The sequence below is a fragment of the Heptranchias perlo genome, chromosome 1 (assembly GCF_035084215.1).
Source record: "Heptranchias perlo isolate sHepPer1 chromosome 1, sHepPer1.hap1, whole genome shotgun sequence".
Lineage (NCBI taxonomy): Eukaryota > Metazoa > Chordata > Chondrichthyes > Hexanchiformes > Hexanchidae > Heptranchias > Heptranchias perlo.
In genome coordinates, this window is record NC_090325.1 from 112,109,211 (window position 1) to 112,131,079 (window position 21,869).

The 21,869-nt window shown below is 44.7% G+C and overlaps 1 protein-coding gene across 5 annotated transcripts in view; it reads left to right on the top strand.

Moving 5' to 3' along the window:
• Window positions 1-3,824: 3,824 nt before the first annotated feature.
• The window catches only part of LOC137324931 (cytokine-dependent hematopoietic cell linker), a 134,161-nt gene continuing 116,116 nt past the window's right edge, over window positions 3,825-21,869 (top strand). For 2 of the 5 annotated variants that reach the window (XM_067989623.1, XM_067989637.1), the window contains exons 1-2: window positions 3,826-3,875; window positions 8,440-8,502. In XM_067989623.1, coding sequence (XP_067845724.1) covers window positions 8,486-8,502 — 17 coding nt within the window. In that variant the 5' untranslated portion in view covers window positions 3,826-3,875; window positions 8,440-8,485. Of the gene's footprint in view, window positions 3,876-8,439; window positions 8,503-21,869 lie in introns of all 5 variants that reach the window. The other 3 variants (XM_067989630.1, XM_067989665.1, XM_067989652.1) reach the window with 3 other exon arrangements.

Here is a 21,869-nt window from a genome sequence, read left to right on the forward strand (position 1 = left end):
AGAGGCAGGCCACTTGCTCCCGTCTGCCGGGGAGAAGATTTATGTCCTCCCCCTCCTACTCACCCCATCCTGGAGTGAGGCATCATAAACCTGGGAACAGCCTTTCCCCTGGGCTACTCCATGCTGTAATTTTGCATATTTTCCACAGCATCAGTCAGTGGAGGACTGCCCCTTTAAATAGGGCTCCTCCAGCTGACAACCTATGCTGCGGCTGCGCAGTCTGCCCGCTGCGCAGCTTTCCAGCACGAAACCCGGAAGCCAAGGTAAGTACCTTCAATCAGGCTGCGATCACATGCAGAGCACCCCGAATTCACTGGGCGCGTTACCCATGCGCCCAGTCGACCCCCCGCTGCCAACCCGCCTCCCTCCTAAAATCGACCTCATGGCGTGGGTACGGTTCTACAGGTGCTAAGTGCCCTCCAGTACCACACCCAAGTGACCATTATTCATATATCAACCTAGACAATGAGTTCTGGCAGGACTTTTGACCACAAGACATATTACATTGAAAGCCAATCAACTCCTTACATGACATCTACACTTGTGCACATCCAATTGCAGGATAGAGATCACTAGTTCAAGGATGCTGAGGCCAATTGTAGTGCCCCTACTGCTGCCCAGGCTGGGATCAGCTAAAGACGTGCAGTACTGTGGGATGGAAGAGAAATACTCGATGTGGAAGTGACAGCACATCTACTTGCGCTTTTGTTCAGAGGTTGAATTTTCAAAGCAGGAGAGGCAAGAGGTGCAGAGAGTGAACTGTCTTTGCTGGTAATAAATAGCATAGTTAATTCTACTTCCAGGATTGGCCACTTTTTATACGCCCTGCCGGATATTCAATTCCATTGACTTTAATAGAACAGAGTATCAGACGGGGAGTACAACAGGCGGCCGATACGATCCCACCTGTTCACCGATACTGCTCGTTCACTGACACCGAACGTTCATGGAAACCGCCCGTTCACCAATACGCCCGTTCACGGAAACCGCCTGTTCACCGATACGCCCGTTCACGGAAACCGCCCGTTCACCGATACGCCCGTTCACGGAAACCGCCCGTTCACCAATACGCCCGTTCACGGAAACCGCCTGTTCACCGATACGCCCGTTCACGGAAACCGCCCGTTCACCGATACGCCCGTTCACGGAAACCGCCCGTTCACCGATACGCCCGTTCACGGAAACCGCCTGTTCACCGATACGCCCGTTCACGGAAACCGCCCGTTCACCGATATCGCCCGTTCATGGAAACCGCCCGTTCACCGATACGCCCGTTCACGGAAACCGCCCGTTCACCGTTACGCCCGTTCACGGAAACCGCCCGTTCACCGATACGCCCGTTCACGGAAACCGCCCGTTCACCGATACGCCCGTTCACGGAAACCGCCCGTTCACCGATACGCCCGTTCATGGAAACCGCCCGTTCACCGATATCGCCCGTTCATGGAAACCGCCCAGTCACCGATATCGCCCGTTCATGGAAACCGCCCATTCACCGATATCATCCGTTCACGGAAACCGCCCGTTCACCGATATCGCCCGTTCATGGAAACCGCCCGTTCACCGATATCGTCCGTTCATGGAAACCGCCCATTCACCGATATCGCCCATTCACGAAAACCGCCCGTTCACCAATATTGTCCGTTCATGGAAACCGCCCGTTCACCGATATCGCCCATTCACGAAAACCGCCCGTTCACCAATATCATCCGTTCATGGAAACCGCCCGTTCACCGATATCGCCCGTTCATGGAAACCGCCCATTCACCGATATCGCCCGTTCATGGAAACCGCCCGTTCACCAATATTGCCCATTCACGGAAACCGCCCGTTCACCGATATCGCCCGTTCATGAAAACCGCCCGTTCACCGATATCGCCCGTTCACGGAAACCGCCCGTTCACCGATACGCCCATTCACGGAAACCGCCCGTTCACCGTTACGCCCATTCACGGAAACCGCCCGTTCACCGATACGCCCATTCACGGAATCCGCCCATTCACGGAATCCGCCCGTTCACCGATACGCCCATTCACGGAAACCGCCCGTTCACCGATACGCCCGTTCACGGAAACCGCCCGTTCACCAATACGCCCGTTCACGGAAACCGCCTGTTCACCGATACGCCCGTTCACGGAAACCGCCCGTTCACCGATACGCCCGTTCACGGAAACCGCCCGTTCACCGATACGCCCGTTCACGGAAACCGCCCGTTCACCGATATCGCCCGTTCATGGAAACCGCCCGTTCACCGATATCGCCCGTTCACGGAAACCGCCCGTTCACCGATACGCCCGTTCACGGAAACCGCCCGTTCACCGATACGCCCGTTCATGGAAACCGCTCGTTCACCGATATCGCCCGTTCATGGAAACCGCCCATTCACCGATATCGCCCGTTCATGGAAACCGCCCATTCACCGATATCGCCCGTTCATGGAAACCGCCCATTCACCGATATCGCCCGTTCACGGAAACCGCCCATTCACCGATATCGCCCATTCACGAAAACCGCCCGTTCACCAATATCATCCGTTCACGGAAACCGCCCGTTCACCGATATCGCCCGTTCATGGAAACCGCCCGTTCACCGATATCGTCCGTTCACGAAAACCGCCCGTTCACCAATATTGTCCGTTCATGGAAACCGCCCGTTCACCGATATCGCCCATTCACGAAAACCGCCCGTTCACCAATATCATCCGTTCATGGAAACCGCCCGTTCACCGATATCGCCCGTTCATGGAAACCGCCCATTCACCGATATCGCCCGTTCATGGAAACCGCCCGTTCACCAATATTGCCCATTCACGGAAACCGCCCGTTCACCGATATCGCCCGTTCATGAAAACCGCCCGTTCACCGATATCGCCCGTTCACGGAAACCGCCCGTTCACCGATACGCCCATTCACGGAAACCGCCCGTTCACCGATACGCCCATTCACGGAAACCGCCCGTTCACCGATACGCCCATTCACGGAAACCGCCCGTTCACCGATACGCCCATTCACGGAAACCGCCCGTTCACCGATACGCCCATTCACGGAAACCGCCCGTTCACCGATACGCCCATTCACGGAAACCGCCCGTTCACCGATACGTCCCTTCACGGAAACCGCCCGTTCACCGATATCGCCCCAGATGAATTTCTAGCCCAATGTCAAGGATACTGCACTATTAACACAACCTCCTATCCTGTTACTCGCCTACCCTGTATTTCCAGCGTAGTTTGATCAACAAATTAACATTTTAGGTTCAGGTTGAGAAGGGAATTGTTGAATCTAATCCCTAACAAAGAAACAGTGACACAAAACTAAAGTTGGCTCCAAACCAAAATTTTAAATTGCATTTGCACTGCAGAAAAATATACGAGTTTTAATGGGTCAAGCTAGATACGTGCCTTTTGGATTTGGACTGAGATCAAATCTAACCAAACAAGGCAGTTCAGTCACACCTTATAACAACACACACATTCCTATTTCTGTAGTTGAGCTCAGAATAAAAACAAGCCTCAAGGCCACTTGCCAGAGCGACTTTCTAAAATGATAAGAAGCACAGCAACAGTAGACGATATGCCCCAACATTTTGTTTATGTATGCCTTGTTAAGGCAGCCTTTGAAGAACAATGCATTGTGTTGTTCAAAGTCACTTGCGGTTTTATTTGCAAGCCGATTTATCATTCATCTTACTAAGGTTTGGTATAAAACTGACCAACAGTACAGGGCCAGCTCTCCTCTCCCACTCACAGTTCATACACAGTCTCAGTTGCAGGAAACAGTATGCGAGTGGTCAGTGTCTGACAGCCACACTTTTTCCGCTTAAAGCAGAACAAATGACATGGTCAGACAATGCTATTAAAAGTATAACTGGAACAGGTAGGTGAAAAATCTCTGGATTAATTAGACTTTAGAAAATTATTAATAGCTGTTTCCTAAACAAAATAAATAGTGAAACATTTATAAAACTATTCAACTTTCAGTTTATAATTAAGATTTAGGGAGGCATCTAAGTAATACAATATTTTTCAATATTGTACACTTTTGTGCAATTTTCTTTTAGCAGTCTAGAGACTTTACAGTTAAATCTCACCTAAATTTACACAGTTAAATATACGCGACAATAGAAATATATATGTTCATTCTGTGTTGCTCAGTTCAAGAAGAACATTCTTGTGAAAAGTAAGGCATGAAATCATGAAATATAAGTAGAGTGCTTCTCTATTCACTTTGCCGGTGTGAAAGAAGCTTCAGGAAACAGTATTACTTTTGTTTTTCGATGAGGTAGTTCCATATCAAATTACTAATAAAAAGTAAAATTGTAACTTTAAAGCAGTCAACTCTGTTACTCCTTAGTTTGTTTTTATTATGTGTTTTATATTGTGGAACATATGATACTCAGAAAAAATAACTGAAGAGGGACATCAAAACTAGTTATACACTAATGGTTAGAATTGTTGTTGAAGAGAGACATTAATGCAATTTATAATATACATAACCTCCTTCCATTGAGCAATAATTCCCACTGAGAAAATATTAACGGGACTAACTAATACCGAATCAATAAATGTATTTTATAGACAATGGATGATGAGGCCATTCAAATCCTGACCTTCAGAATAACTGGCACATGCCCCATGAAATACAATAGAAGCACAATCTAAACACTATCACACTTGGCGCTACTTTAAATGTATACTTTGCAATTGCTTTTATGTCAATAGCTGGCTCCAAAAGAATCATTAATTCAAACATATTTGCTGTAGGCTTCTCAAGCAGAGTGATTTGCACACAAATATTTTCATTATGCTTCCTTCATTTACAGTTCAAGGATGGCCACAAATCATTTTTGTAGCACATAATACTTATCATTTTACATTAAAATAACAGTGAACTGGCTGGCTTAATGATGTCTCTATTTCTGAAATAAATTTTACGTTGTCACTGCTGTCTTTCCTTTGCATGCTAATAAATTAGCATTTTGCTCATTTTTAATATTGGAGATCATTTTTAATATTGGAGATCATTTTTAATATTGGAGATCATTTTTAATATTGGAGATCATTTTTGCCGAACTGAAAATTCTGCGGCACAAAAAAAAACTGACAAATATCTATGTAGTAATGACTGGATTAATCCAGTTCGCAGATAAAACAATTCCCAGAGCTAAAGGCCTCTCGGCTCCATTACTGATTAAATAATGACTTTACGCTTCGAGTTCCATAGTAAATCTATTCAAAACTTCAGTGTTTTACAAATGCACCACATGCCACTATAAAAATTCTTGTTTATATTAGCAGAGCATTATTTTTAAGTTTTGTTTTGAGAGCCGTCAGAATTAATTGTAAAAGTCAAAGGAATCCCTAAGTGTTTAGCGGGATTAGTGTCATGCTTGTTGCGGATTACAAATTGCATAAAGGAAAGATTCCATTTCCATACAATGCATGTAGAAAAAGAAATGCATTAATATTGTATGTTTCCAGCACTTTCTGTTTTTACATTGAATCGTCAGGCTGCAATATATTAATGAAATTTGTTAATGTTAATGTTAAAGAAACAGAATCGAAGTCAATTTGCCTAGGCTAATTCAGAGAGGTTTGACTGAGTTGTTGATGGTGAAGGGATTTTGTTGAAATTATTATCAAGAAAAGTGTCTGAGCACAAATTGGCAACAGTCTCTAATTTGGAAAGATTTTAAACATAAGTATTTTTCAAACCCTGGTGTATCCTTACAGCTCTGCTCATTTTAAGCAATAACATTCATAAATGTCAAAATCTTTAGCTTATTCACTTCACTAAATATAATTACTGCTTAATATTCGCACTCAACTGTATTAAACACCATTGAAATCATCATCATTGTATAAATAAGTAGAGATTAATTTGGGTTAACAACTTGGACTGAAGTTTAGCTTTTAAAGTAAAATATAGAACATTAAAATGTTTTGGATGGTATTAATTGTTTTAGAAAAACAGAAAAATATTAAGTACATTATAGTCATTATTTTTCCTTTCTGTTAAATATTTTAAAGTTATAGTTTTTAAAAAATGGAATAATCTTACTAATGATATATGAAAGTAGCTAGGTTTCAATGGATGGAAAATCATGAGCAGTCCGCATACAATTTTCTTCTATGTGTTGCGATGGGCAAGGTTCCCCGAAACACAATTGTACTCAGAAAATTATCCCCAGGGTTCAACATACACACCATTAAACAACTGGATCATTTCACAGTTCATTTGGGAATTGAGATCGAAGATTCTCCCAAGAGTTGAAAAGAAAAAGTGTCTCTTCTTGAAACATTATAGAATTACATAGAATGTATAGCACAGAAACAGGCCACTTGGCCCAACAGGACCATGCTTATGCTCCACACGAGCCTCCTCCCTCTTTACTTCTTCTTTCCCTATCAACATATCCTTCTATTCCTTTCTCTCCCATGTGTTTATCTAGCTTCCCCTTAAATACATCTATACTAGTCACTTCAACTACTCCTTGTGGTAGCGGGTTCCACTTTCTAACCACTCTCTGGGTAAAGAAGTTTCTCCTGAATTCTCTATTGAATTTATTAGTCTTATATTTATGTCCCCTAGTTCTGGTCTCCCCCACAAGTGGAAATATCTTCTCTACGTCTACCCTATCAAACCCTTTCATAATCTTAAATGCCTCTACCAGGTCACCCCTCAGTCTTCTCTTTTCTAGAGAACAGAGCCCCAGCGTGCTCAATCTTTCCTGACAGGTGTAATCTTTCAGTTCTGGTATCATCCTAGTAAATCGTTTTTGCACCTTTTCCAGTGTCTCTATATCCTTTTTATAACGTGAAGACCGAAACTGTTCACAGTACTCCAAGTGTGAACTAACCAAGGTTCTATACAGGTTTATCTATCATTTCTCTTATCAGATGCCGGCAGAACTGTTGTGTGTGTAAATCGTGTGTTTACTGGTTCTATATTAGATAAGAAGACTGCAATAGCTAATGAGGCATAACAAATGTGGTTGTAGTTATACTAAACAACCGGGTTGAAACTGATAGCTGCAGAATACAACACGCAGCTAGCAAGACCAGAGTTACATTGCAGCCTGCAACTTGTAATCTGCCCACCATGGAGAGCCATGCATGCCTGCATGCACCCACGCACAGAGCTCTCTCCTTATGTTCAACGGTGTCATTTAGTAAGTTCAGAATATGCCCAGAAGATCCTATGGATCACCTGAGCATGTTTAAAGCCCAACTTCACACCGGACTGGAGTTATACTTCATCCTGTGCTAAGCATGAGTGGTGTGACGTGGCCTCACTGAGCGGGGTGTCTCACAACACTTGATTTTAGTGGATTCAGGAGTCAGATAGGGACCAGCCACTTTTGTGTTGGTGTCCAGACAACATGACTTTTCATCAATACAAAAGATGCAGCTTAAGATTCATAAGGAAAAAGTAATGAATTAAAATAAAACCATCGACCTAGAAATTCGTTGATGCTGCACTCGTTTTACAGGTGTAAAATGGGCACCTAAGTGTCATATATGGTGTGCATGCACACATTCCGCACCAGAAGTGCACTGCCTGCCATATTATTAAAGGCTCCAAAGCCCCCGCCTGAAACAGGCTATAGACCCTTTGTATATGCAAAAAGGGGGCCTAATGACTTTTTGAGGCCCCCTTCCCAAAATTATCCTGCCCTGAACAAAGCCGGTTCCAGGCCTGCTACGTTCAGGTTAACCATGTCTGCATGCGGCTTAACCAGTGGTCCTTAAAGGCATCGTTTGAGGTTGCCACCGAGTTCTGAAGACTGTTGCTGGCCCCCAATCGGCCTACTCCCGATCACCTCCCATCCTTCCCGATTTCTCTTCTCCCTCCACCCCCGCTCACCCCCTCTCTCCTGATCGCCTTTCCCCCTCCCAGGACCTACCTGAGAGCCACTGCTCTTTTTCCTTCCATCTCTTTTATTAATTCGATTATTTCTTACCCTCTCTTTTTTTGCTGTCTTTAACTGGTTTTATGGCCCCTAGTTCTGGTCTCCCCCACAAGTGGAAATATCTTCTCTACGTCTATCCTATCCAACCCTTTCATAATCTTAAATGCCTCTATCAGAGCAATTTCTGGGCCAATGTAACTTGAAACTTATTTTACGTGTACCGCAGCTCGTCGGCAAAATACTGATGAGGCCGGGGGGCCCAATTTCGGGTGAGCCTCGGGTCTCTGGCTTTTGGCACGCGCTCCCAACACACTTCCTATTTCAGGCCCTAAAACAGGCTGAAATGAATTTCCACTCCATTGTTTTTAGATGATAGTCTTGAATAAACTCAAACCGTAACAAAAATGTCCATTGTGTCAGATTGTGGAACAATGCAAAGCATCTTAAGAATATTAAATAATTGTAGGTACAAATGATTTATAATCCTTTTATGAATTGCAAATGTAAATAAAATTTTGTCCTTTTCAGACTTACGCAGAAATTGACTTTTGAAAATCTCTCGGATTTTCTTAGAATGCATAGACATAGACAGTAAGTATAATTTGCAGTATTTCCCTTGTACTTTGAACAGTTGATTTCCTGTCATAGCATAGGTGATTATTATTTAAGTATTATTTGAAAATGTAATTTAAGAATGCATTGGCCCAGAAATTGCTTAGTAAAGAACAGTGAGCTCAACAGCACTCACCGTTGTTAGTGACAAAATCGAGGAGCAATTTCCTGCATTCGCACATGTGCAGCTAAACACGGAAATACAGAACTTACTCCTCTTGGTTCGCCGGCGATATGACAACTTCGAATTAAAGGGATATCGCCGGCTTCAATCAACAGAATCAATGGACCAGCGCCAACTTGCTCTTCTGCCCAGCTGGAAAGTAATTAATATCGTCACAAAACAGGTACGCTTAAAAATACCAGGTCTAAACTAAATTTTAACAGCATGGTAAGTCTTAATGACTGCCAAACAACTAAAAATTAACTTTTAAAAATGTGGAGTCACATAACCCCTTATTCTAATAGTTTTTGGTCATTAAAAAAAAAATTAAATTAAGATATGTAAAAAAAATTTTTAAAAAACTTTTTCCTTCCATCTCTTTTATTAATTCGATTATTTCTTACCCTCTCTTTTTTTGCTGTTTGTAACTGGCTTTACAAATGATTTTAGTGTTGTATCTTACACTTCTTGGATTTTACGTTCTAGCTTGCAGAAACTGTTCGCAGCCTGTCAAAGATGCTGCAATCTGATTGGTCACTAGAGCTAATGCTGGGCTCATCTCAGCTTCCTGATACAGGAAGTGCACGCAGTAAAGACCGCAGTAAGTTAGTGGGTTAGTATAAATCTACGGAGCGGCAACCACTGATGGTCGACCACTTGGAGCAATTTCTGGGCCAATGTAACTAGAGGCTTATTTTATGTGTACCCTTATGCTACTAGTAGGTGTCAGACTTGGCTCAGTTGGTAGCATTCTTACCTCTGAGTCAGAAGGTTTCGGGTTCAAGCCTCACTCCGGAGACTTGAGTACATAATCTCGGTTGACACTCCAGTGCAGTTCTGAAGGAGTGCTGCACTGTTGGAGGCACCGTTTTTTGGCTGAGACATTAAACCGAGGCTCTGTCTGCCCTCTCAGGTGGACATAAAAGATCCCATGGAATAAATTTGAAGAAGAGCAGGAGAGTCCTCCCCAGAGTCCTAGTCAACATTTATCCCTCAAACACCACCACCAAAACAGATTACCTGGTCATTTATCTCACTGCTGTTTGTGGGACCTTGCTATGTGCAAAATTGGTTGCCTCATTTCCCTTTATTGCAATAGTGACTACACTTCCAAAGTACTTCATTGGTTGTGAAGAGCTTTTGAATATCCTGAGGTCATGAAAGGTGCTATATAACTGCAAATTATTTATTTTTTACTGTTATGTTAATGCTGCAAAAATAAACCTGCACTTTTTCCCTTCGTTGAGAGAATATTGTGGACTATTGTCTGTACATTTCAGTCTTTGTAAGAATCAGGAGTTGATGATATATACATGGAAAAAATATGTACATTTTAAAAGTTGTAAAGAATATTGTCCTGAAGAGTTAAGCATCGTTGAAAATACTACACTGGTAATTTGTACCACATCTAAAAGTAATAAATAACATTTCTTATAGAATTATGAAGAGAGAGATATGTTCCACATTGTTCTTAATTCTTTTCTTTGATATTCAATAGCATGTTACTGAAAGATATTAGGAAACATGCATCATCAAAAATTTTCACTTCTGAAAAACTATAATGTTCTTCATTAATAGACAGAAAATGCTGCAAGAGTCCTGTTGATCCCAAAAGCCACATTCCCAATATGTCTTCCAGAAGATGAAGGTCCAAATTGGTGAAATCTAGCCTACTATTTTTATTAGGTTTAGTTTATGGCCATGGGACAAGTAGTAATTACATTAGAGACTTCTTGATACTTACCCAATGGGTGAGCCCAACATTATTATTCATGAGTGACTTCACCATTTGTACATTATTTGGTCAGATCTGCTTAAGAGGGAGCGAGAAAGAGAGGGAGAGAGAGAAGGGAGAAAGAGACAGAGAGAAGATGGAAAAAGAGCAAGAGGAGGAAGAGAGAAAAAGAGAGTGTGAGAAGAGTGAGAGAGAGAGAGAGAGAGAGATTACCTGTGGAGATTGTTCTACATGTCATGAATTGCCAGTTGGGTACAGCACCGTTTGCTGAAGACACAGCGGCAGTGTGTCAAGCACTGCTCAGTTGCAGCTTTCCCCCTACATTCTAAGATATAGGGCCCGATATTAGGAGGGCTGCGGGTTCATGGCGGGGGGTCAACTGGGCGCATGGGTAACGTGCCCAGTGGAATTCAGAGTGCTCCGCACGGAATCGCAGGCTAATTGGATCCACTTACCTGTGCTTCCGGGTTTCGCGCTGGAAAGCTGCGCAGCGGGCGGACTGCGCATGCGCAGCATAGGCTGTCAGCTGGAGGAGCCCTATTTAAAGAGGCAGTCCTCCACTGACTGATGCTGCAGAAAATAGGAAAAATTACAGCATGGAGCAGCCCAGGGGGAAGGCTGCTCCCAGGTTTAATGATGCCTCACTCCAGGTATCATTAGATGGGGTGAGGAGGAGAGGGAGGACAGAAATCTCCCCCCCGGCGGGCGGGAGGAAGCGGCCTGCCTCTGCCACCAAGAAGGCCTGGCTCGAGGTGGCAGAGGAGGTCACCAGCACCACCAACATATCGCGCACCTGCATACAGTGCAGGAGGCGCTTCAATCACCTAAGTAGGTCAGCCGAAGTGAGTACACTTACTCATTCCCCTACACTCCGTCTGCCACATCACCGCCCCCACCCCACATCTCCTTCTGCACTGCCAACACAACTCTATCACATCACCCCTCACACCCACTCAAAGCTCATCCTCATCTTACCTGCACTTACTCACCTCGCCAGTACTCATCCCACCACTACCACTCAACCCAATCCTCATACAATCTCATGGCTCTATCTCATATTCACCCTCTCATGCATCTCTTTCACAGTCAGCCTCACTCAACCTGCCACTACCTGTGCTGCAGCCACAGGGCATGCATCACATATGTGCAGTAGGAAGTGTAAGGCAAACGTGTCGTGAGCATGAAGGGGGTGCACAAGGGTGTTTGAGGGTTTGTCATGGTGTTTACTTATATTTGATTTCTGGTCAACTCACATTACATATTATATTGGCACCACTACTGCCACATCTTTGCGAATCTTGTCTGATTTGTGCAATAATGTCCTTTCCTGAGGATCACAATGAAGACCCACAACTGATGCCACCCATTGTGTCACTGCAGAGTGGGTGTAGGTGTATTTATAGGGCTCTTTTGTGCAGACGACTGAGAGACGTTGGCGATGTCCCCGGTGGCACCCTGGAAGGATGCTGAGGAGAAGTTGTTGAGGGCAGTGGTGACTTTGACAGCGACAGGTAAGAAGATGGTGCTCGGGCCAGCCTGGAGCAGCTCGACATGAAGGAGGCTGCAGATGTCCACGACTACATGTCGCGTGACTCTGAGCCTCCATGTGCACTGCTGCTCAGAGAGGTCCAGGAAGCGGAGCAACGGTCTGTAGACCCTGTGGCAAGGGTAGTGCCCTCTGCGACGCATCTCTCTCTGCCATTGCCCTCCCTCCTGCTGTGCAGGTGGATTTGTCACAGCACTGTGTTGTGGAGCTCCACGTGTCAGAGGTGGACAGCGAGGCTGGTGAGGCTGGTGATGCTGTTCGCCCTCCGAGGAGGTCATGACTGCAGCTACAGCGGCCCCCATCCGGAAGATGTACATTTGAGGGGGTCCGCAAGGTAGGTACATGTGTCTGGACACCGGGGTAAGTGTGCAAGTTTGTGCATTTTATTGTTAGCAGGAGGGTGGTGGAGGCCAAACTTTGTCCAAAGTGACAGAGTGGCCTCCTGCAATGAGTGAGGGTCTCCCCCCACACCTGTCAAATGGACCTTTGCAGCTGCCACAGGCTGATGGCTGCAACACGTCCATTTGAACTAGGAGTATTTCCCCCAGAACGTGAAACAGTCTCAGTTCATTGCAAAATCCCACCCCTCCTAAAATGTTATGTTAATCAAGTCTGTAAAAAACCTGAAGTACCTGTTTAAGTACTTTAAGTGTCAACCCGTTGGCTTTAATTGCCGGCGGGATTCCCACCTGCGGGGGCTGTGCGCGCATGTCAGCGCGTCACTGGGGAACCCAGAAGTGGGCGGGTTGTAGCCGGGCTCCAGACCCGCCCTGGGAATCCCCGATTGTCGCAGCCCCCCCGCCACGAACGCACCCGCTCAGGGGGTGTGAAAATTGAGCCCATACACTCACTTTATCCACCTCCAAGGATGTAATGCTGATCTTGAGCCTGGCACTCAACTAGCTGAACTACCAAATGGTGCTGATTTGGATAAATATCGTGTTCAATGAATGCTAACTCGTATTCTTAGTTTAACAGATAGAGTCATTGTTTTAACATTATGGGTAAATGAATCACTCCTCGCCTATCATTTTGATTTTATTTTCTGCTTGCAATAAGTAAACTAACTAAGTATATTATATGTATGATAGAAAAAGAACAGAGCAGTGGGTGAAAAGTCAAATCCTTCCACATTCAGTGGTTTGATGAGGCCGTGCCACACCTGGTTTTAATCAACCCCGTCTGGATTTATTACATTGAAAAATTCTCCAGGTCAAAAAATGTGAGACTACAACTGACAAATACAGTTGGGACAGAGCCATTTTTGTCAGTTATTATGGTGAACTTCCTGATACTGATGCTAAAGCAGCAAAACCACAGAGAAGCTGGGCTGATATTACATTGGGTTGACTTTGTGGGATTTCCGAGGTCAGCCCTATTTACTATTCACAGCACGGTCCTGGCACAGATTAGGCCTGCCTGTGGGTGCTGACTGACAGCCTGCTGGGGAGGGGGTTTATGAAGTAAAGCTGGAGCTCTTAAAGACTGTAATTGGTATTTCATGGGGCTGATTCATTGCTGAGGAGAGAACGAATCATGACTGAAGGAAGAGGTACAGCACCTCCACTTTCAGATGAAGTTCTGGAGATGCTGAAGGAAGAAGTGCAGCAAACAAGAGTTGCCTTCTTTGGGATCACAGAGCACACTCCCTATCAAAGAGGTATGAGCCTCGATTTTGCAAACTCCACTGGTGGCACAAAGCCTCACGTGAATTGTGAAACTGAGTGTGCAAACTGTTGCATCTGTATAGCAGCTCGCTGCATTTCATGGTGGAGGGAAAGACTGCTTTTTTCGAGGCCATGCTGGTGACCATTACAAACCTCGTGCCTCATTACACCAACCTATACCCACAAATGGTACTTAATTGTTCCCACGCTGGATTTAGCTTCCCCTTGGTGGCAGTGTATGGTGTGTCCTCTAGAACCTCTTCTAGATCACCTTCTAGGTATTTCTCCAGAAAAAGAATGAACTTGCATTTATACAGCACCTTTCACGACCTCAGGACGTCCCAAACCACTTCATGAAGTACATTTGAAGTTGTAATGTAGGAAATGCGACAGCCAATTTGAGCACAGTAAGGTTCTATAAACAGCAATGTGATATTGACCAGATAATCTGTTTTAGTGATGTTGGTTGAGGGATAAATATTGACCAGGACATTGGGGAGAATGCCTCTGCTCATCTTTGAAGTAGTGTCACGACATGTTTTAAATCCATTTGAGAAGGCAGACAGGCCTCAGTTTAACATCTCATCCAAAAGACGGCACCTCCAACAATGCAGGACTCCCTCAGTAGGACAAGGAATTAAGATGGTTGGCTATTGTCCATGTGCAGGAACCTCTTGGGTTTATGGCAGAACTCCTCAGTGTGCTGGGTAAGGAAATGCCACTGAAGCTGGTTATTCCACATGCAATACTGTGGTCCTGATACTTTCGGCCATATCTATTTTGTTGGACAGCAGCTGACTCCAGTCATATAAGTGATCTGTGGGTGCTTGTTAGTATTTTTGATCCTGGTGCTTCCCCTTGCTGATAGTGCATGACATATATCTTCCAGAACCTACTAGGTGCTCCTCAACTGAAAGGAGTAAGTGAGATAGCTGGCTACAGGGTATCTGTGGAAGCCTGTTAAGATTGAGATGACCCTGTACCTCTGTGTTGTAATTGGTTCCACCATGTCTGATGTTGCAGTGGAAGTAAACAGTTTAGAATCATAGAATCATAGAATGGTTACAGCACAGAAAGAGGCCATTCGGTCCATTGAGCCCGTGCCAGCTCTTTGTAAGAGCAATCCAGTTAGTCCCATTGCCCCTCTTTCTCCCTGTAGCCCTGCAAATTTTTTCCCTTCAAGTATTTATCCAATTCCTTTTTGAAAGCCAGGACTGAATCTTCCTCCAACACACTTTCAGGCAGCGCATTTACTCGCTGCATAAAAAAGCTTTTCCTCATGTCGCCTTTGGTTCTTTTGCCAATCACCTTAAATCTTTGTCCCCTGGGTCTCGACCCTTCCGCCAATGGGAATAGTTTCTCTTTATTTGCTGATGGATAGGGTGTGGTGCTTGAACGTCAGCTCTGGGTCAAACAGGATGATGAGGTTTTGCACAGTCTGAGAAGGGGATGGAGTGAGTGGTAAGCTAGAATCATAGAATCAAACAACAACAACAACAACAACAACAACAACGCACACTTATATGGTGCATTTAACATAGTGAAATGTCCCAAAGCACTTCACAGGAGCGTTACCAAACAAAATTTGACACCGAGCCACATAAGGAGGTATTAGGACAGGCATAGTCAAAGGGGTAGGTTTTAAGGAGCGTCTTAAAGGAGGAGGGAGAGGTAGAGAGCTTTATGGAGGGAATTCCAGAGCTTAGGGCCTAGGCAGCTGAAGGTGTGGCCGCCAATGGTGGAGCAATTAAAATCAGGGATGCGCAAGAGATAAGAATTGGAGGAGAAAAGAGACCTTGGCGGGTTGTAGGGTTGGAGGAGGTTACAGAGATAGGGAGGGGCAAGGCCATGGAGGGATTTGAAAACAAGGATGAGAATTTTAAAATCAAGGCATTCCCGGACCAGGAGCCAATGTAGGTCAGCAAGCACAGGGGTGATGGGAGAACGGGACTTGGTGCGAGTTAGGATATGGGCAACAGACGTTTGGGTGAGCTCAAGTTTATGGAGGGTGGAAGATGGGAGACCGGCCAGGAGAGCATTGGAATAGTCCAGTTTGGAGGTAACAAAGGCATGGATGAGGGTTTCAGCAGCAGATGAGCTGAGGCAGGGGCGGAGATGCGCGATGTTACGGAGGTGGAAGTAGGCGGTCTTGATGATGGAGCAGATATGGGGTCGGAAGCTCATCTCAGGGTTAAATAGGACGCCAAGGTTGCGAACGGTCTGATTCAGCCTCAGACAGTGGTCAGGGAGAGGGATGGAGTCGGTGGCTAGGGAACAGAGCTTGTGACGGGGACCAAAGACAATGGCTATGGTCTTCCCAATATTTAGTTGGAGGAAATTTTTGCTCATCCAGTACTGGATGTCAGACAAGCAATGTGACAAATGAGAGACAGTGGAGCGGTCAAGGGAGGTAGAGCTGGGTGAGGTAGAGCTGGTTGTCGTTAGCACGTGGAATTGGACGTTGTGTTTTCGGATGATGTCGTTGAGGGGCAGCATGTAGATGAGAAATAGAAGGGGGCCAAGGATTGATCCTTGGGGGACTCCAGAGGTAACAGTGTGGGAGTGGGAAGAGAAGCCATTACAGGTAATTCTCTGGCTATGACTGGATAGATAGAAATGGAACCAGGCTGTTGCAGTCCCACCCAGCTGGATGAAGGAGGAGAGGCGTTGGAGGAGAATGGTGTGGTCAACCATGTCAAAAGCTGCAGACAGGTTGAGAAGGATGAGGATGGATAGTTTACCATGGTCACAGTCACATAGGATGTCATTTGTGACTTTGATAAGAGCCGTTTCAGTACTGTGGCAGGGGCAGAAACCTGATTGTGGGGATTCAAACATGGAGTTGTGGGAAAGATGGGCACGGATTTGGAAGGCGACAACACATTCAAGGACTTTGGAAAGGAAAGGGAGGTTGGAGATGGAGCGGTAGTTTGCAAGGACAGAGGGATCAAGGGTGGATTTTTTGAGGAGGGGGGGTGATGTCGGCAGATTGGAGGGGAGAGGGATAGTACCTGAGGAGAGGGAACCGTTAACAATATCAGCTAACATGGGGGCCAGGAAGGGAAATTTGCTGGTCAGCAATTTAGTGGGAATAGGTTCAAGGGAGCAGGAGGTGTGTCTCACAGCCAAGATGAGCTCAGAGAGGGCTTGAGGGGAGATAGGAGAGAAACTAGAGTAAAATGCAAGTTCAGGGCTAGGGCAGGGGGGAGCCATATGGGAAATTTGGCTTGGTGGGTTAGGGGAAGGGAGGGAAGCAGCAGAGGCAGTTGAACATTCAGCAAAGGAGGAGGCCATTTGGCCCATTGTGTCTGTGCCGGCTCTTTGGAAGAGCTATCCAATTAGTCCCACTCTCCTCCTCTTTCCCTATAACTCTGCAAATTTCTCCTTTCATAGCAGTGAGGCAGTGGGGCTTTTGGCAGTGGGCTAAAAATAATGCGGTCATCCATGAATTAATGTCAGACAGGTAGTCTGACAACATGGAGCTGTTTGTGGGGTTAGAGAATTGGCGACAAGCCTGTATTGGGTGTCATCATCATACATATGGAAGTTCACTCTATACCTATGGATGATGTCACCAGTGATCATCCTCACATAGATAAGGAAAATAAAGTGGCTGAGGATGTATCCTTGGGGAATTCAAGAGGTCACGATGAGGGTGCAGGAGGAGAAACCATTGCTGAAGATGTATTGGAGGTATTGGGACAGGTAGGAATGGACCATGTGAGGGCAGTTCCACAAAGTGTGGTAACTGCAACTAATTTTTTTGCTGTTAAGAAGTCCCTTCTCTTTAAAAGGACACTACATCCCTTAAAATAGTTGCAGCATTGTTAAGTAACCCACCTCTGAGTACACAAACTCTTAGTGACTGGGGGATTGCATGCCAGTTGGTCACATTGAATATCTAATTAGGGCTGACACTGCAAGGTTTTGCTTGCCTGCTTTTTCTACCTCTTGTATAATTTAGAGGTGGGATCCACGTAGACACGATTGAGCAATGTTCCTGCCTTTGCTGTTGTGCAAGAGTTAGCGAGAGAGTTAGTAAAACCAGAGTTCTTCAAAGGAATTAGTTTTGAATTTTCTACAGCTCCTTGCTTTTGTAGGATTCTCTCATCTCAATTCCATTTTACTGGCCATTTTAGACTCAATGGGGTTGAATTTTCACAGGGGTTCTCCCGATCATCCATTGTAATTCAGCGGAACATCCGTGGAAATCCTGGAGAAATGGTGTAAACACCATTTTGGCCATTTCTCCAGGGCCTCTGTGAATCTTCTGCCGAAGTTACAGCGGACTATCAGGAAATAACCCCAGAGACACCCTGGGTCAGGACACTGGGCCTTCTTCATTACTTTCTTCCAAACTCGAGGACTCCCATCATGATTGATAAGTTCTTTCATGTTACATTTTGTTTATGCTCAGGTTTGGGCGAAATTGCAACCCAAACAATCAACAGCTCACCACCTTCAACTTCACCTTACCAACAGCAATGACTCGTTCTTATTTACTCTGTTCAGTGTAACAAAGACCAGGATTTATTTATTTACTTTTGATCTCCATTTATTGCGGTAATCAAAGGCATCATTTAAGAGCCTCTGTGGCTCAGTAGGGAATCTGCAATACCACAGTAGCATTATCTGTACATAAGAGCAGACTCACTGCTGAATCAACCACCTTTGGTGCATGGAAATCATCTCCAGTTAGGTCTCCAGCCATATTCATACAGGCATTAAATAACCACAAATCTAGCAAAAGCCCTGTATTACTCTGATATTGTCCTGAATACCTCTAATAAATTTCTTTCTTCTCAACTTTAATTTTAGTTGTTGGTCCCATACGTGTCTGTGTAAGGAAGTTAATTTTACTGATATCCAGGTCAGCTCTGCCTATTTTTACCCAAATCAGTCTCTTGTGAATTTTATAAAATGTCCATTTGTTAGTTCTCCTGTTTATAATAACAAATTCAGTTAGGACTTCTCCATTTAACATCGATACCTCATTTTCTTACCTTACTCAGTTCCCTAATGGGGATTAACACAGTCACAGAAACAGGAAGATGATCAGAGTTAACCTCAATAATCCTAAAACTCCCCAAAGTTGAAATTTCTAAATCAAAAAGAAAATTACACTTATGCGTGTGAACGGGGTTACAGTGGCAGAGCAGGAGATGCCCCGAGGAAATTCAAACCCCCCCCCTCACAATTAAAAAAAAGTGCCCATGATGCACAGTACAATGTAACAAGTCCCTAGGTTTTATGTTTCTTTTCCCATCTGAAATTGTACATATTTTAATGAGAAAATCACTTTGACATCTGTTTTCGTCGACATCTTTACGTAGCAGGTGCGGCTGGGGTTTTGGTTCCATTTTACGATGCAAAATGGAGCCTGTTACATGTGAAAGATTGGACTAATAGTGCAGTTCCCATCGCTGATTATTACCACAGGCAGGTTATTCCCAGTAGTAACAAAAAATGACAACATCTGTGATTGTTGCATTCCAAACCAGAACACAAAGATTGTGCATCCATTCAAAGACTGGATGCAAAAGTGTTGGATCTCTCAGGCAATGCAAAAAATGAAGTGATTTGTTTTTAACATGTTATGATTGAGCATGCATTCAACAAGGACCTTACCCGAATCAATACTGAATATCATTGCAGTTTTTGGTAAACAACAAGTTATTTCCGCAGCATGACTTTTACTGTGTACTGTGGCTTCCACTTATTTTGTCATCTCTTTTTCCGAACATCCCAATTCTTTTCAGGGGATCCACATTTATATTGAAATAGAAAGTGTCACTTTTTAATGTCAGTTCCCTACTGACTGTCATTTTGTTGTACTTAATTTTAATGCACATATCCACTTTGTCATTTTCTTGTTACATGGATCGGACTCAAGCAGTCATAAGTTTTCCTAAAGTGACAGTGTAATCAAAATCTCCACTAAATTGTAGTTGTAGTCACTACGAAAAGCAACTGACTTACTTTGTAATGATTTGTTTGAGCTGGTTTGCCTTTTGCCGAAGGAAAAGTGCGGCATTGAAGTGAAATCCTGTTATTGTCACTTCAGGTTAACTGAGGCTTTTTAGGTTGCTGGGAAACAGAAATTTACAGTCACGAAAAACGGTGAGCAGAGTCTGTGGATTTATATCTGGAGACGTTGAATGCAAAAGCATAGTGACATAGTAACAGTTTCAGGCAGGAGAAGACCTTCGGTCCATCTAGCCCACCTATCTACAGCAATACCTCGCCGCATTTCTAATAAGTCTGAATCCCATTTGTTAACAAGAACCCATCCGGGTGGAAAATGGGGCAAACAGGGCCAATTTCGGGACAAAGCGGCCCCACCTCAAGGGCACCTGAAATTCGACTGACCCCATATTAGGTTGAGGGATATTCAGTCGCCTAAAACTTACGTTAGGCCTCTTCAATATGTTAATGAGGGGGCTAATGCCTGTTTAGGGACATTTCCATAAAATTCGTCGGCACTGAGCAGAGCTGGCGCCGGGACTGCTGTGCTCGTTTTTTGGACCATTATGCAGTCTTTAAAAGGACTGCTAGAGGCCACCATCACAAAGGTAAGTACATTCTTTTAAACTTACCCACCACAACTTACCTGAAGGCCACTGCTAGCAAGGCAGTTGGCCCAAGTTTGTCCTTGTGGAACCAGTGAGCTGTCTCTGGGCACCTGAATGGTGTCTGCTGCTCACCAGTAACATGCTCTTAAGGCCTGAGGCCCTATGAGTTAGGCGTTCAACTTCTGGAGCGTGCTCCCAGCTCGCTGCCTATTTCAAGCCCGAAAACAGGCCTGGGCCAATTTCTAATCACAGGAGACTAAAACTGCACGCACCTACTCCAGATGTGGATCCAGGGCCAAAATCTACTTTAAAATGACCTCTCTGGGTTTATTGCATTGTGCCCCTTGCTGTGCATCCCAACATTCTGTTTGCTTTTTTAACAGCCTGGGAACATTGCCAGGATGGTTTTAGTGACCTGTGCACTATAACCCCAAGATCTCGCTCCTGAACCGATACCTGGAGTACATTCCCATTTAGAACATAATCGACAGCTGCCTTTTCTCTGCCAAAACTCATCATTTTACATCTGCCATTTCTCCACCCACAAAAACATTGGTTTTAGAATGACAGCAGTTGTAACCTTATATTTAAACAACAAATAAAGGATTTGGACCCAGTAATTGGATTCTATAATGTATCATAGTATCATAGCAGGTACAGCACAGGAGGAGGCCTTTCAGCCCATCATGCCTGTGCCGGCTCTTTGAAGGAGCTATCCAATTAATCCCATTCCCCTGCTCTTTCCCCATAGCCCTGTAAATTTTTCCCTCCTTCAAGTATTTATCCAATTCCCTTTTGAATGTTACTATTGAATCTGCTTCCACCACCCTTTCAGACAATGCATTCCAGATCATTACAGCTCGCTGCGTTAAAAATTGTTTCCTCATGTCGCCTCTGGTTCTTTTGCTGATCACCTTAAATCTGTGTCCTCTGGTTACTGACCCTTCTGCCACTGGAAACAGTTTCTCCTTATTTACTCTGTCAAACCGCTCATGATTTTGAACACATCAATCAAATCTCCCCTTAACCATCTCTGTTCTAAGGAGAACAACCCCAGCTTCTCCAGTCTCTCCACATAACTGAAGTCCCTCATCCCTGGCACCATTCTAGTAAATCTCTTCTGCACCCTCTCTAAGGCCTTGACATCCTTCCTAAAGTGTGGTGCCCAGAATTGAATACAATACTCCAGCTGAGGCCTAACCAGTGTTTTATAAAGGTTTACCATAACTTCCTTGCTTTTGTACTCAATGAGCACTAAATTGGACCGTGTCGCGCTCATTGTTTTGGCGCTATGTGGCCTTCCGAATGTCCAAATGGTGTCTGGGATGCACACGCGTGCACCGGACGCCATCTTGGTAAAGGGTTTAGCGCTTGCGCAGATAACGAATGCTGGCATTGTGCAAAGTAGGGAGAATATGCGTTCGATCAATGTGCAAAGCTGATTTAAAGTGATAGACACCATTTTGGCACTCAACGCACTGTCTTAACCACAACCAGCTAAACATCTCTTAGAGTGCCTGGAGGACCCCCACCAGTGCTATTTAAAGGGACCATGCAGGATTTACAGGTTAGTGCCTGGATTATTGCTTCTGGCTGCTGATGCATTTGTAACTGTTTTTCGAGGTCTCTTATACTTGAAAACTAGGACGAGGGGACATAGCCT